We start from the raw sequence: 17,516 nt of genomic DNA, 5'->3' as shown, positions 1-17,516 counted from the left end.
TTAACTGTCAGACTACCAGCTAGAAGAGGAAAAGTTGGTATTCCTGATTTTAATCACAGCACTATTAGTGATATGCCTGCAGTTATCTTGGTGTGAAGCTCTGGAATTCTCCCCCAAAGCCTTCAACTATTAAGTCACGTGACCAAAAGTTCAGTCAAAAGCTTTAGGGAACATCTAAAAGGACAAAAGCAAGGTGGACAAGTGTAGGGAGAGAATTCCAGTGTTTAGTGACTAGATAACTAAAAATACAGCCACCAATGACAGAATAATTAAAATTAGGAATGCACAGAGGCCAGATATCTTGGGTTGTTTGTGGTTATGGAGGAGATAATAATGATAGGGAGGGTAAGGCCATTGAGGGCTTTGATGTCTGACTGGCATCAGTTTGGGCATATAGAGTCATAGAGATGTACAGCATGGAAACAGACCCTTCAGTCCAACCAGTCAATGCTGACCAGATATCCCAACCCAATCTAGTCCCACCTGCCAGCACCCGGCCCATATCCCTCCAAACCCTTCCTATTCATATACCCATCCAAATGCCACTTAAATGTTGCAATTGTACCAGCCTCCACCACTTCCTCTGGGAGCTCATTCCATATACACACCACCCTCTGCATGAAAAAGTTGCCCCTTTGGTCTCTTTTATATCTTTCCCCTCTCACCTTAAACCTATGCCCTCTAGTTCTGGACTCCCCGACCCCAGGACTTTGTCTATTTATCCTATCCATACCCCTCATAACTTTGTAAACCGCTATAACGTCACCCCTTAGCCTCAGATGCTCCAGGGAGAACAGCCCCACCCTGTTCAGCCTCTTCCTATAGCTCAAATCCTCCAACCCTGACAACATCCTTGTAAATCTTTTCTGAACCCTTTCAAGTTTCACAACATCTTTCCCATAGGAAAGAGACCAGACTTGCACGCAATATTCCAACAGTGGCCTAACCAATGTCCTGTACAGCCGCAACATGACCTCCCAACTCCTGTACTCAATACACTGACCAATAAAGGAAAGCATACCAAATGCCTTCTTCACTATCCTATGTACCTGCGACCCCACTTTCAAGGAGCTATGAGATTTCTAAAAACATAGCTCGGTTATGTTATTCAATGCAGTAAGAAAAGCAAAAGGGAGCTGTGTTAAAAGGTGGTGCTTGGGAAGAGTGCAATGCATGAAATGTCAAATCCAACTGGGTTTCCAGGAGACAACAATGCCATTATATTTGTCCTTCATATTCAAATCAACAACAATGACAAATATAAATGATTCACAAACAACAATGAGTTGGTGGCTACACCAGTTTATCAGGTAAAATGCAGATGAGATACAGGCAAGGCATTCATCCAAAAATAGAAAGAAACATAAGCGTCAAAGAACCTAAATTATTTTTATGTACAACCTACTCATTTTTTCAGAAAATAAATTGGAAACAATCAATCTTAAAATATGCTTACCTCTGAAACAATCTTTTTGACAGCAATCCTGTGTAATTGTGATTTTTCACTGTAGAAATAAATAATAAGAATTCAGTGAATAAATCAAATCATAAATTTGATTTTTGATAACTGACAAAAGAACTCGAGAGATGGTGAGAATACTTCATCATACAACAAATTATTATCTGGAATTCATTGCCCAAAAGACGAAGGAACCAGATTCACTCAAAGTGTAAATGGGAACTGGGTATCCACTTCAAAGGAAACATTTGTAAGGAAATGTGCAATAGAGCACCAGTAATAGGATATTGGCAAAACACAAACTAGTAATGTGGCATGTGTGATGCCAGGTATTTAGGCTGTACATCCCAAACAGTGACAGATCACCGCACACAGCATATTCCTTTGAACATTAATATAAATTAATATAACAAATATGAACAACATATAATTACTGGCGAACCAGAAACATGCATATCCCACAAATGAATTTTTAATAAGCTTCATCTACCACTGATCTGCCCATCTGACCAATCCATTTATGTCTTCTTGTAACCTAACATCTTCCACATCAGAGTCATCCACCCAACTAATATTTGTATCATCCGTAAACCTAAGCATCATGCCTCTCACATTGTCATCTACATCAGTTATGAATATTGCAAACAGTAAGGGAATGAGCACTGATCCCTGTGGTAGACCACAGTTCATTGGGCTCCAGTCACACAATCAACCTTCCACCACCACCCTCTATCTCCTATCACTAAGCCAATTTTGAATCTATCTTGCCAAGTTATCTTGGATGCCATGAGTTTTTTCTTTGTCAGTTTCCTATGTGAGACCTTGTCAAATGCCTACTGAAATCCATATAAACTACATCAACTGTCCTACCCTTGTCCAGACACTTGGTCACCTCCTTTATAATAATGCAACACCATCTCTATCTTTGCACCCTACCCTGTCCTGCTTGAAGATCCTCTACCCCAGGATGTTAAGTTGCTAGTGTTGTCCCCCTCTCTATGATGGCTACAACTGCAGTTCATATGTCACTCCATGCTCTTTATTCATCTGTCTTACCTTTGATACTCCTGGAATTAAAGTAGAAGTCATCTGGCCTCGCCATACTACTTTAAGACACCTCATGGCTGAACTCACGCTGTATCTCCTGCCCCTGCTAAACTAGTTTAAACTCCTGCTAACAGCACATGCAACTCACAAGGATGTTAGTCCCATTCCAGTTCACGTGCATCTACATCTCACTTGTAGAAGCCCAACTTTCCCCAGAAATTGTCCCAGTGATGCCATAATCTATAACTCTCCCTCCTGCACCAACACTTGAGTGATACATCCATTTGCCCTATTCTCTTACTTTTGTCCTTATTAGCATGAGAGTAATCCTGAGAGTACAACATCTGAGATCCTGCTTCTTAGTTTACTGCCTAGCTCCCGGAACTCTTGATGCAAGTCCTCATCCCTGATTCTACCTATATCATTGGTACCAATGTGTATCACAACTTCTGTTCCATAAGCCTCCCACTTCAGGATGCCCTGCAGCCATTCACTAATATCCCTGACCCTGCCACCAGGGAGGCAACAAATGATCCAGGAGTTATTTCTGCAGCCAAACAAACACCTATCAGTTCCCTAACTAATGAATCCAAATGTCACTATTATTCCTCCTTTCTTCTTACTCCCCTCCTGTACAGTCAGACTGCTTGTGCAGCTAGAAGCCTGGCTCAGCCTGCACTCCCTTAAAGGACCAATCCCTCTTCAACTTCCAGAATGAAAACCGACTTGCGAGTGGAACCACAGGGGACTGCTGCACTACATTCCTGCTTTTCCATGATTACCTGGTGGTCAACCATTCTTTTCTTTCCGCCAGTCTCTTCAGTTCTGGTGTGACTACCTCTCTAGATGTGTTATGCACCTACCTCAATGGAAAATGTATACTTAACTCTTCACGTTTATAAAGTGATACACTTGAGTAGGACAAACAAAGGAAGGGAATATATGATGAACAGTAGGACTCTGGGCAACACCAAGGATCAGAGGGACCTTGATGTGCATGTCCACTAGTCCCTTAAGATAACAAAACAGGTAGATAAAATGGTTAAGAGAGCATATGAATCCTTGTCTTTCTTGGTTGAGGGATAAAATTTAAGAGCAGGGAGGTTGGAAGTGCATAAAACGTCATTTACAGGCAGTAAGCTCCAGATTCTCACCACTCTGCATGAAAAAGATTTTCCTAATCCCATCTAAACTTCCTGCCCCTTACTTTCAATCTATGCCCCCATCAGTGATCCCTCTATCAAGGGAAAACCTTTGTTCCCATCTACCCTGTCTATGCCCCACCATATTATTGTTTATAACTTTTTTGTTATCTATATTGCGTACTAGGTATTTTCTAATCAACCTATTCAGAGATATTTTTGCACAGATGTAAGGACACTACTAATATGACTCAACAACCCTTAAATAAATCAAATGCATCTTTCTGACAGTAGATGCTAGTTTTGCGGCCAATGAGTCTAGCTTTCAATTCTAGATTTTAAGTTAATTGAATTTAAATTCAAACAGCTGCCATGGTATGATTTGAATCTATGTCCCCGAGTGTTGTCTTGGGTTGCAGAATTACCACTATATTCCACCTGGTGTGTGTCTATCGGTTAAACTACTCCTGAATCTTTAGTCGGAGTCAATATAAGTGTTAGCTCTAAAATTATCAGGCACCAACAACAACAGATGCACAGAACCTGCACGCATGGAATGTAAAAGCAACTTTGGAAGGACAGAACAACGACAATCTGCTTCTGCCTGAAAACATTATTATTTTATAGTTTTTTAAAGAAATTATATTCTGTCCTTTACCCTTGGACATGGAGAGTCGACCTCCTTAACAAGTAAAATAGAGAGGACATGGAGAATTCCAGAAGATAATATAGCCACAACATAACCCTCACAAGTGAGAGTGAAAAATAAACACTTATCCACTTCCCTTCTTTCCCCAAATATGGAATGTCCTCCTGATCAGAAACACATTTAAGTGGTCAAAAAGTTGTACTTTCTGGCTCCTCATATTAGATGGAAACCTAACTATGCCTTCAATCCTGATGAAGGGCTTTTGCCCGAAACATCGATTTTCCTGCTCCTCAGATGCTGCCTGACCTGCTGTGCTTTTCCAGCACCACTCTAATCTAGACTCTGATTTCCAGCATCTGTAGTCCTCACTTTTGCCTAATAGAAGGAAAAGCCAAGCAATCTATATTTAGCCTGACAGATTAGCTTCAGATACATCTATTTGTAATGTTACTTTACAGGAGATTCAGTGATGGAGTTGTAGAGCTGTCCAGCATGGAAAGTGATGCTTCAGTCCAACTCGCCCATGCCAACCAGATATATTAAATTAATCTAGACCCATTTGCCAGCATTTGGCCCATATCCCTCCAAACGCTTCCTGTCCAGATACTTTTTAAATGTTGTAATTGTACCTGCCTCCACCACTTCCTCTGGCAGCTCATTCCGTACATGCACCACCCTTTGCATGAAAAGGTTGCCCCCTCAGTTCCCTTATAAATCTTTCCCCCCTCACCTTAAACTTATGCTCTCTAGTTTTGGAGAAACTGAGGACTCTAGATGCTGAAGATCAGAGTTGAGAGTGTGGTGCTAAAAAAGCACAGCAAGTCAGGAAGCAACCAAAGAGCAGGAGAATTGACTCTTCGGGCACAAGCCCTTCATCAGAAATTAGGTTTGTGGGCCAGGGGGCTGAGAGATAAATGGGAGTAGGGTGGGCTGGGGGGGGAAGGTAGCTGGGAATGTGATAGGTAGATGAAAGTGGAGGGGGCAATAAGAGGTGTTAGGTTGGAGACATCGCTGGGACACCTGCACTAACCAACCCCACCACCCCATGGCCAAACACTTTAACTCCCCCTCTCACTCCATCAAGGACATGCAGGTCCTGGGCCTCCTCCAACGCCAAACCCTAACCACCCGACACCTGGAGGAAGAACGCCTCTGCTTCCACCTTGGGACCCTGCAACCACACGGGATCAATGTGAATTTCACCAGTTTCCTTATTTCCCCTCCCCCAACTTTATTGCAGTCGCAAGCCTCCAACTCGGCACCATCCTCTTGCCCTGTCCATCTTCCTTCGCACCTATCTGCTCCACCCTCCTCTCCACCTTCATCTACCTATCACATTCACAGCTACCTTCCCTCCAGCCCCACCCCTCACTCATTCATCTCTCAGCTCCCCCGGCCCACAAGGCTTATTCCTGATGAAGGGCTTATGCCCGAAATGTCATTTCTTCTGCTCCCCGGATGCTGCCTGACTTGCTGTGCATTTCCATCACCACACTTTTGTGGGATGAAGGAAAAATAGTGTTACTTCTGCAATTCTAATTACTTATACAAAGTAAATGAACTCACAGCAGTGTGTAATTGTTTCAGCCAATAGCTGAGTCAACAAGAATGGAAACTATGTGGAGGAAATACATAATTGTTTTTGTATTAGCTAAAATTGTATGCAAGAATGAAACGTGACTGCAAAACAATGGTAGATATTACAAGTGAATAGATAAGATGCTGTGAGGGGAGGAAGGTAAGCTAGATACGCCTGTACAAACAGTAGGTATAAACATCTGTTTCCCACTTTTACAGAAACACAGGAACAAGCCCCAATTAAAAGGGTCAAAAGGATCAGTATGGTAGGGGAAGGTACAGATGGAGGGAATAGATAATGGTGAAGAAAGGATATGACCTACAGCGGGATGAGGTCAAACAGCTTGTGAGGCCAGAAATAAGCATTTTGTCACAGACAAGGCCGGATAAAGCAAGAGATAAACAGGAGTAATGGGTGCCGGTCTTAGGGAAGTGGAAGATGTAAACAGGGGAGGAGCAATGAGAAAAAAAAGAAACTAAATTATATAAATATCGTGTATTAATTAAATTTACTGTGTGTGTCCCTTGCCTTGTAGACAATGGACATCACACCCTCTTGCAAGTGTAAAATAAAGGACACTACTGATTCAGATTTTGTCTCAGACTGAAATTATTGAAGTGTGTGAGCTTTGTTTCCCACACTTTCATCTCTAGTTTTGGACTCCACTACCTGGAGAAAACACCTTAGCTATTCATCCTATCTATGCCCTTTCATGACTTCATAAACGTTTATAAGGCCACCCTTCAGCCTCCGATGCTTGAGGGAAAATAGCCCCAGCCTATTCAGGCTCTCCGTATAGGTCAAACCCTCCAACCCTAGCAACACCATGTAAATCTTTGCTGAACCCTCTCAGGTTTTGCAACATCCTTCCTATAGCAGGGAAACCAGAACTGAATGCAGTATTCCAAAGGTGGTCTAACCAATGTCCCGAACAGCTGCAACATGACCTCCCAACAGCACCTCACATTTATCTGAATTAAAGTCCATTTACCACTCCTTGGCCCACCTCCCTATCTGATGTAGGTTCCATTGTATTCTGAGGTAACCTTCTTGGCTGTCCACCAGACCACAAATTTTGGTATCATCTGCAAACTTACTAACCATACCTCCTATTTTCATATCCAAATCATTTATATAAATGACAAAAAGCAGTGGACACAGCACCGATCCTTGTGGTACACTGCTGGTCACAAGCCTCCAAGTCGGAAAAGCAACCTTCCACCACTACCCTATATCTCTGACCTTTGAGCCAGTTCTGTATCCAAATGGCTAGCTCTCCATGAATCCATGTAAGCTAACCTCACTAACCAGTCTACCATGAGGAACCTGCTGAACACCTTACTGAAGTCCATACAGAACACATCCACCACTCTGCCTTCATCAATCCTCTTCATCACTTCAACAAACTCAAATTAAGTTAGTGAGACATGCTTTCCCACATACAAAGGCATGTTGACTATCTTTAATCAGTCCTTGTCTTTTCAAATACATGTAAATCTTGTCCCTCAGGATTCCCTCCAATAACTTGTCACTACTGATATCAGGCTCACCAGTCTATAGTTCCCAGGCCCTTTCTTACCACCTTTCATAACTAGTGGCACCATATTAACCAACCTCCAGTATTCCAGTATCTGATCTGTGGCCATCATTGATACAAATATCTCAGCAAGGGGCGCAGCAATCACTTCCCCAGCTTCCCACAGAGTTCTAGGGTACACCTGATCAAGCCCCAGGGACTTATCCACCTTTATACATTTTAAGATGTCCAGCTCCTCCTCCTCTGCAATATGGACATTTTTCAAGATGTCATCATCTATTTCCCCAAATTCTCTACCTTCCATATCCTTCTCCACAGTGAACACTGATGCAAAGTACTCATTTAATATCTCCCCCATTTCCTGCAGTTCCACACATAAGAGACCTTGCTGATCTTTAAGGGGCCCTATTCTCTCCCTAGTTACCCTTTTGTCCTTAATGTACGTGTGGAATCCCTTTAGATTCTACTTAATCCTATTTGCCAATGATACTTTATGTCCCTTTTTTACCCTTCCAATTTCCCTCTTAAGTGCACGTAGTTCTCCTATGTCATATTAGCTACGCTCCCATGTGACACGGTGTTATAGAAAATCATGCAATATAAATAATGGGGCCAATGGGAAAAACAGGGTTGGGGTGAATCACCAAAAATACCAGTAAAAATCAAAACAAAAATAGCAGTTAGCCTAATACAAACGATAGCACAGTCTAAGTAAATCTTTAAATCACTAATAGTCTATTCACTATTGTCAATTTACCAAAAAAAGTAAAGATATGCTTTAAAAAAATAAGCCACCTACTGCTCCCCTGTTGTGAGCTGCCCACATTGATTTCTCCAAGGTCAGCTAAGAATTTCACTGTTTGGTTATTTTTCTTAGAATGAACTCCAATGTCAGAGATACTTGAAACTAAACAGCAGAGGCAATCAGCAGTGAAGGCTCACTGCTGGGTCATATAGTTGTGCAGGTTTACTTCTCCATTTTTTCACCTCCCATTTGCTACCTGTTTTGTCTCTCTTTTTCCTTTTTTTAACATGCTGTTGTTCTGATCTATTTTTAAGTTCTAAAACAATGCAACAGTTTATAATATAGTAATTACTGCCCCAAAAATTCTGGAAAATCAGCTCCAACACTAAAGATGCCTCAAAAAAGGAACAGCTCTTACAGCCACAAGTTTTTCCCGTCCTCCATATTGAAGACACAGCTTTTTCCATTTTAAAAACATGGACTGTGATTTTTCTATATCTCAGTAAGTCTGATTTGAAAATGTTTTAAGTACATTTAAGAATTTCAAAACAAGCATGTCAAACACCAAAACACAATTAGCTATTCGTATAAAAAGGTGTTAATAGTCTGACACGTATTGGTCTTCAAGACTTCAACATAATTACCAGATCTGCAAGGAAAGTAAATTCTAAAAAGTACTGGACTCCATATAACTGCAATCTACCTTGCTGGATGAAGAGTGCAAGATTTACAAAAATCAACTGAAACTTGTTTTTGGTTGTTTATGCAAATATTGTCTCAAATCCAATTACTTTTTTGTGAATAATTCAGAGTGAAATTAATAATAAGTGAAGATAATCAAGATATCACATGAACCTGTACTCGAGCTAAAGGTAAACTTTGCATATGTGCAGAAATGGCTAACTAATTTTTTCTTATTATTCTTGAAATTCTTGAAATTAAATGATATACACACTGTCGTATGACTAACAAGGTTTAAAACCCTTCAGCAAAGAGGAGCAGTTATCAGTAAATATGTACATATTACATTCCTCAATATTGCAATCGTTCTGTCATAATGCTGTCAACTAAGTACAAGCATTAAACTGCATGTGGTGGAAAACAAAGAGGCTGCGACAAATGTAATAAAAACAAGCTTGTCATTCCTTGTGAAAAACTCTGATTCAAACATCACATCTAGGGACTCCAAACAGCCTTTGGATTCCTACTACACACTTGCGGTTACTGAATTGTTTGATGACAATAAATTAAATGATTAACACTAGTTAAGAAGTCAGTAATCTCTAAACTACTTTTTGATAGATTTTGCAATAATAAAACATAGGGACAATTTGTAACTATGTCTCAGAATCATTTATACTAAAAGAAGTAGTTACTGACTGAAACGAGAACTTAATGGAACCATCAGAAGCTGCAAAATTCTACAGTAATTAGCATTATACACTACTGGATCATAGGGCAGGGAAACTTGTAAAATCCATCTGGCTAGTCTGAAACATTAACACCTTTCAAATGCCCATCACCTAAACTATTTATCCAATTTTCGAATCATATTTCTATATTATCAACCTTTCTAGGAACCTCATACCACAGGTTTACTGAATCAATTTACTGAACCAGTATCTCGTCACCAAGTACACCGTTTATTTAATTGTGCACAGTACACTGACTGTAGTCAGCCAGCTCGGAGTCAGTTGCCTGAACAGAGGAGATTCTAAATCTCCTGGTTATGTTCATCAAACAGGGCTTTCCTGGTTGGCCCAGGTTACCAACCCCCATCAAGGATCTCACACCCAACAAGGCCCAGCTGGTTCCAAACACTACATTTACCCTCCTTTAAAATTAGATTGTTCTGAACTCTTTCACTTAAATCCATTTTCCATAGTTCTAAAATTTGCTACAATCTTGAAGAAACTATCAAATGTCAACTACTTATTTCCTTAAGTATCATAAATACCGTATCTGCTCTGGAATGTTTGCATACCTTTAAAAATTCTGTTAAGAAACAAAAGATCCTTGCACAGCTACAGTTTGGGGGCATTATGACTTAGCATGAATTTTATCCCTAACCTCAACCCTCTGACAGCTGAGATTGATCCTAGTCAGATTGACAAAATGAAAATAAATCTCTTTTCCCCTACAAGTAGTCACCCCTCGTGACACTGGCTTTGGGAAATTTCACCATTGAAACAACAGAATAATATTGGCTCAAATTAGCACTAAATTGAGTGGTCCACTCAATGAAGCTAAAAACCTGCAAATTGTGGGAAATCAAATAACATCACATTGTAAAATAAAGAGTTGGAGGCTCAGTTAAGATGTTGTTCAGAGATCAGACTGATGGTGTATAGCAGAACCTCAATTATCCAAGTATCAATTATCTGAATTTCAGATTATTCAAACAAGATCACAAGGTCCTACAAAAACGTTACATCGAAGAGGTAAGTGAATTTGTATTACCTGTACTGAAGAACATGTTAAAATGCTGACAAAAACGAAGGAACACAAGCAATAGTGACTGGATTATTTTACATAACGGTTAGTTACACAGCCCTTTGCAAAAGCAAGTGCTTTATTCCTGTCACTTTACTGAGCAGTTCATGAAAAAAATGGCAGAGAAAGTAAACACATGCGTGAGGCAGTGCTCTGTCTTTCTATCACAACACTGAGTTCAGCGGAAACTGACAATTGCTCTTGTGATTGTAGAAGCTGTTCGGGACCTTGTTTAATGCTGGGATTTCATATATTTATGTGCTGGTAAGGGTTTGGTCCTTCTCAGTTTAACCTGCAGTTTGCAGAAAGCAAAGATTAGTTTGTTTAAATCGCAAAGTCATCAAAATTGTGGGGCAGCATGGTGGTTCAGTGGTTAGCACTGCTGCCTCACAGCGCCAGGAACCCAGGTTCAATTCCAGCCTTGGGTGACTGTCTGTGTGGAGTTTGTACATTCTCCCCATGTCTCCGTAGGTTCCCTCTGGGTGCTCCGATTTCCTCCCACAGTCCAAAGATGTGCAGGTCAGGTGAATTGGCCATGCTAAGTTGCCCACAGTGTTAGGTGTATAAGTCAGAGGTAAATGGGTTTGGGTGGGTTACTCTTCAGAGGGTCGGTGTGGACTTGTTGGGCCAAAGGGCCAGTTTCCACACTGTGGGGAATCTAATCTAGTCTAAAATTATAGATTTTTTAAAAACCCTCAGGTAGAGCACAGTGTTAGATCAGTATGGCTTCCCTTGTTTATGGTCAAATTGATTATCCAAATAATCAACTATCCGAATGAAATACTGCCCGCCCATCTCGTTCGGATAATCAAAGTTCCTCTGTAAATCATCTACATCCTTTCTTTTCCCTGAACTGACCTGCCACAACTTGATGATTAATTTCACTTTGCCAAAGTAACTAGATTAAATCGTTTTAATGCGGTTTCAGAAAACAGCAATTACCTGATTCTTGATTTCCAGGACTGGGTTGTTTCTCAAATTTATCAAGTAATTGTCTTCATTTCAAGGGATTTTCTATTGCATATTGTAATGACTGTCCTAATCTATACACCAGTTTAAAAATAATCTACCAATGTAATTAGATACCTGGGTGCTTCAGGTACTTGTTTAACATTTTGCAGCTCATCTTCCAATTCGTCTTCACTTTCTTCATAATCGTCGTCTTCATCATCATCGTCGTCGTCATCGTCATCATCATCATCATCATCATCTTCTTCTTCTTCTTCTTCATCATCACCACCTTCAATTGTGATACTCTTACTACTCTGTTTGTGCACCTACAGGAATAAAGAAATTAAAAGTGATATTAAGTTTTTTTCACATGATATGCCTAAAACAGACTTCCAACAGACTAAGCCATATAATACATGGCTTGGAAAAGGTGGATGCTAGGAAATTGTTTCCGTTAGACGAGGAGACTAGGACTCGTGGACACAGCCTTAGAATTAGAGGGGGTCATTTCAGAACAGAAATGCGGAGACATTTCTTCAGCCAGAGAGTGGTGGGCCTGTGGAATTCATTGCCACGGAGTGCAGTGGAAGCCGGGACGCTAAATGTCTTCAAGGCCGAGATTGATAGATTCTTGTTGTCTAGAGGAATTAAGGGCTACGGGGACAACGCTGGTAAGTGGAGCTGAAATGCGCATCAGCCATGATTGAATGGCGGAGTGGACTCGATGGGCCGAATGGCCTTACTTCGACTCCTATGTCTTATGGTCTTATGGTCTTAAGTACAAACATTTTCTAACACAGCAAATTATTACAACATCACAAATAGACTTTTATGTATATGATCAATGTTATGTGTGAGTGAAATCAAAAGATGAAGAGCATTAATTCACTAATGTTTGATTTTCATGACAAAATAATTCATGCTACTAGGGATTTATAAAAATAAGGAAGTCTTGCTGAAACAATACAAGGCACTAGTCAGATGATCAACTAGGAGAAAGTGAGGACTGCAGATGATGGAGATCAGAGTTGAGAGTGTGGTGCTGGAAAAGCACAGCAGGTCAGGCAGCATCCTGCTCCTCGAATGCTGCCTGACCTGCTGTGCTTTTCCAGCACCACACTCTCGACATTAGTCAATGATAGTTGGAACAATATGAACAGATGTGGTCCCCTTATTAAAGGAAATATATACCGACATTGGAAGCAATTCAGAGAAGGTCCACTAGGTTGAGCTTGGGAATTGCTGAATTTTCACATGAAAAGGTAAGTTGGTTGGGCTGTACACATTAGATTTTAGAAAAATGTGAGGCTACCTTTCAAAAACATGCAAGGTTTTTAGAAGACATGACAGGATAGATGTGAAGAGGTTCTTTCCCCTTGTAAAATAGTCTAGGATAGAGGATATAATCTCAGAATAAGGGGTCACAAATTGAGGACAGAGATGAGGAGCAATTCCTTCTCTGAAGATATTGCATCTCTGGAATTCTTTATTGCAGGGACTGTAGAGGCTGAGTCATTAAGTATATACATGCTGAGGTAAGTGGGTATTTAATCAAGGTGTTATGGGAAAAGGCAGGAAAATGAAGTTAAGGATCATGTCAAGCATAATTTAATTGAATGGCAGAGCAGATTCAATGGGCTGAGTGGCGTATTTATGGTCTTATGGATTTTCTAGTAAATATTTCCAAGACTTTTACAGATGAATTACAGGAGGTTGGAAATCATTATTAATAAGTCCCCATTAAATTTCCAATGCTCCCGTACAGTTAAGAATCCTGGCCGATGTATTGCATATAGCTGAGAAAGCTTAAATAATACCATCAGTGTCACCTACATATGATCTTCTTATACATCACCTGGATCCATTGCCAAATGACATGACCATCCTCTAAGTAACAGCAACCTGAAGACATGTGGCAATGGCATTGGATAGGTCACACCACCAGAATGCTAAACATCTGATTTTCAAAGTGCACACTCTACTCCCAGATTGTAACAGGTCAAAGTTTACAAAGCAGCTATCAAAAATGTTGAATAGTGATTTTGACTTCAACAGATGAGAAAAGTGCACGGGTCTGTTCACAGTGGAGGGCCCCACTTCTCCAAGAGTAGTGGGCTGTGAAGCAATGCAGATGACAAAGTCTGAAGACTCAAGTGCAAGCCAATAACTCAAAAAATCAACCATGACCTGACCAACAGGCTGAGTGTCAATGTGGAATGTGAATTTTGGATTTGTCTTTAAATACTGCTATTAGCCATGTGACGATGCTGCCACTTTAAAAAGGTTATTTTGTCCTTAATTTTTTGAAGACAGTTCATAAAGGCAGTGGTGCTGAAGAGTCCAGGGATTAATAGCTAAACAATGGAAGGGGAGTGGCCAGTTCTCCCAGTTCAGGTTTTTTTCTAGTTTTTTTTGCTGTAGCAGTCACAACATGTTGGAGTCCAGCAGAGTTGCAAACTTCAGTAAAGGATTCCTCTGACTTTCTCTGAAATCTTTCTCTGGATGTCATTCCCTCCTGACTGTAAGAGTCTGTATTTGAATTTACCTTTCTGCCAAGGGGTGTATTTATGGGATGTTACTGTAGTGGAAGAATTAATCAGTAATAGTTGCTATATCAGGTTAGTTAAGCTTTACAATAGTTAACTTATTCTAAATTTTGCTTTTGTTTGTTCGTGATTCAACTGTAATGTTTAAATAAGTTTCGTTTTGCTTAAAGCCGAGTGGTTTGATCAGTTGCATCACAGCTAGAATATTCACTTCACATTTGCCTTTAAAATAAGAAAAAGTTACAGTCTAGGCTACTTTCTTAAAATATTTTGAGGGAGTCTGGCCTGGTCCATAATAGCCATCTAAATGCCCTTTTCCACCTCCTTTGCCTTTCACTGACTTCACCGATAACCTTTTCTCCTTTCTTTTCCGTTTTTCTCTCTCTCCGTCTGTCACCCATTCTCTCCTCCTCCTTACTCTGGGACATCCAGGGGAATTCTGAGGAACTGCCAACAGAAACATATATGCAATAATCTAATTTTATAAAATGTCAAACATAAAAACTGGGAAGGCTTTTGAGTGATGAATTAAAATCTCTCTCCTGTTCTCATAACACCCACAGCAGGATGGAACTTGAGGGAAGGGAGAAATGTAGTTTAACATTGAGTCCAGGTTCAAAGCTGTCCCACTTCAAATAGCCCAAGGAGCAGTTCTAGATTAAAAATGAATTCCCCAAAAAATTCAGTATTAGAAACAGCTAATCTGCCAGCAGGATCGAAAGACACAGATTTGCTATCTGTTTTAACTTGCCTTGCAGCAAGCTTACACACCCAGCAAGAAGATAGTGATTACTATGCAGCAGGAAGTGATAATGACATGGATTGTGGTTCAGGTAAACGTAAAGTTCAGGTATTGGGAGAAAATACCTTCAGATCATCTTCTGAACAGTAAGATTTAATATATTTGTACTTTAAACTGAAAATGCCTGTTGAATACTGACAGTGGTGGAAATAGGGCCTGCTTTTCGTCTTATGTATAAACGATTTATATGTGAACATAGGAGGTATGGTTAATAAGTTTGCAGATGACACCAAATTTGAAGGTGTAGTGGACAGCAAAGAAGGTTATCTGAGAGTACACCGGGATCTTGATGAGGTGGACCAATGGGCAAATGGAGTTTAATTTAGATAAATGTGAGGTGCTTCATTTTGGAAAGGCAAATCAGGGCAGGACTTATACATTTAGCAGTAAGGTTGTGGGGAGTGTTGCTGAACAGAGACTTGGAGTGCAGGTTGATGGTTTCTTGAAAGTGGAGTCGCAGGTAGACAGGATAGTGAAAAAGGTGTTTAGTATGCTTGCCTTTATCGGTCAGTGCACTGAAAATAGGAATTGGGAGGTCATGGTGCAGCTGTACAGGACATTGGCAAGGCCACTTTTGGAATACTGCATTCAATTCTGGTCTCCCTGCTATAACAAGGATGTTATGAAAATTTAAAGGGTTCAGAAAAGATTTACAAGGATATTTGCAAGGTTGGAGAGTTTGAGCTGTACACAGAGGCTGAATAGACTGGTGCTATTTTCCCTGGGGCTGAGGGGTGACCTTATAGAGGTTTATAAAATCAAGGGAGGCACAAATAGGGTAAATAGACAAGGTCTTTTCCCTGAGGTGGGGGAGTCCAGAACTAGAGGGCATAGGTTTACGGTGAAAGGGGAAAGATTTAAAAGGGACCTAAGAGGCTACTCTTTCACACAGAGGGTGGTGAATGTATGGAATGAGCTGCTAGATGAAGAGTTGGAGACCGGTACAATTACAACATTTAAAACCCATCTAGATGGGTATATGAATAAGAAGGGTTTACAGGGATATGGGCTAAATGCTGGCAAGTGGGACTAGGTTTATTTAAGATATCTGTTTGGCTTGGACAAGTTGGACCGAACATCTGTTTCCATGCTTTACATCTCTAAGACCAAGTGAGAATTAATTAGCAATGGAGCAGGAAAGCTGTCAATGAGTGTTCCTGTCTAGGACTTACTCAGTGGTGCCTCACTCTCCTCACCCTCCTGCTTGACTGGCATTAAACTCAACCTATTTCAACAGCAGCTATACAGTCCTCACAGGGGTTGACACACAGGACCCACTGGCTGAAGTTATATTAAGATGGGCTCTCTTACAACCTACAGAATCGTTTATTTGAACTTTTCTTAAGTTGTTTACTGTGAAGCTCTAATTTGTTCGATGTTGACAAAGGATATTTCATGTGAGGTTTCATGGACATGTGCTTGTAGTGCTGATGTGAATGAGAAGTAGTAGAAGGAAAAGAAGCATCATAAAATGATGGGAAGAAAAATGCAGGCAAAACTGTAAGACATAGGAGCAGAAATAGATAATTTGACCCCATCAAGTCTTCTCTGCCACTCAATAAGATTATGGCTGTTCTGATAATCCTCAACCCCTCTTTCCCGCTTTTTCCACAAACCCTGGAGCTCCTTACTGATTAAAAATCTGTCTACCTTGACTTTGAATATACTTAAATATCCTCAAAGAGGAAATTCCTCACTATCTCTGTCCTAAGGGCTACCTTTTACTGTGAGATGGTGCCTGCTGGTCCTGAACTCACGCACAAGAGAAAACGATCTTTCTACATGTATCCTGACAAGTCCCCCAAATAGGAGAAAGTGTGGACTGCAGATGCTGGAGACCAGAGTTGAAAAATGTGATGCTGTTTTTCCAGCATCACATTTTTCAACTCAAGTCCCCCAAATACTCTATGTTTCAATGAAATCATCTATTGACCCTTCATGTATTCATCCAAATAATTTTTAAAAATTGTGAGGTTTTCTGCCTCAACTACCCTCACATGCACTTCATTCCAGATTCCCACTACCCTCTACATGAAACAATTTTACCTCCTGCATTGTACCTTGTTATTGGCCCTTCAACCATGGAACACAGTTGCTTTCTATCCAATCTGTCCAAGTCCCTCATAATCTTATAAACCTGCATCAGGAAACAACCCAAGTTTATCCAGCCTCTCTTAATGGCTGATCTGCACCAAACCAGCAACATCCTGGTGAATCTTTCTGAATCCCCTCCAATGGAATCACCTCCTTCCTATAGTGTGGTGACCAGAACTGCACGCAGTGTTACAACTAAGACCCAACCAAAGTTTTCTACAGCTCCAAGATAGTCTCCCTGTTCTTACAGTTTAATGCCACAAGTACATAGTTTTCCTATTCCCCTTGCTATACTTGGAGAATATCTTGAGATTCTCCCCAGTATTACCCCCCAGTGTTTTGTGCATGCCCCCTCTATGTGCACCTCACTGCCTTCTTAAGACCACCCTACACTTTCTATATTCCATAAGGGTCACCATCGATTTGCTCCCTATAGACCTGTTAGGAGCGTCTCTTATCCAGTCTTGAATAT

The 17,516-nt window shown here is 40.6% G+C and overlaps 1 protein-coding gene across 1 annotated transcript in view; it reads right to left on the bottom strand.

Moving 5' to 3' along the window:
* Nucleotides 1-17,516, bottom strand: part of nphp1 (nephronophthisis 1) — a 153,169-nt gene that overhangs the window by 88,070 nt on the left and 47,583 nt on the right. Inside the window, exons 7-8 of the mRNA XM_072551414.1 lie at nt 11,738-11,928; nt 1,457-1,505 (exon numbers count right to left, since the gene is read on the bottom strand). Coding sequence (XP_072407515.1) covers nt 1,457-1,505; nt 11,738-11,928 — 240 coding nt within the window. The remainder of the gene's footprint in view (nt 1-1,456; nt 1,506-11,737; nt 11,929-17,516) is intronic.

This window comes from Chiloscyllium punctatum, chromosome 3, assembly GCF_047496795.1.
Source record: "Chiloscyllium punctatum isolate Juve2018m chromosome 3, sChiPun1.3, whole genome shotgun sequence".
Lineage (NCBI taxonomy): Eukaryota > Metazoa > Chordata > Chondrichthyes > Orectolobiformes > Hemiscylliidae > Chiloscyllium > Chiloscyllium punctatum.
The sequence above is the reverse complement of the archived record's forward strand: the minus strand, read 5'-3'. Positions and strand labels throughout refer to the sequence as shown.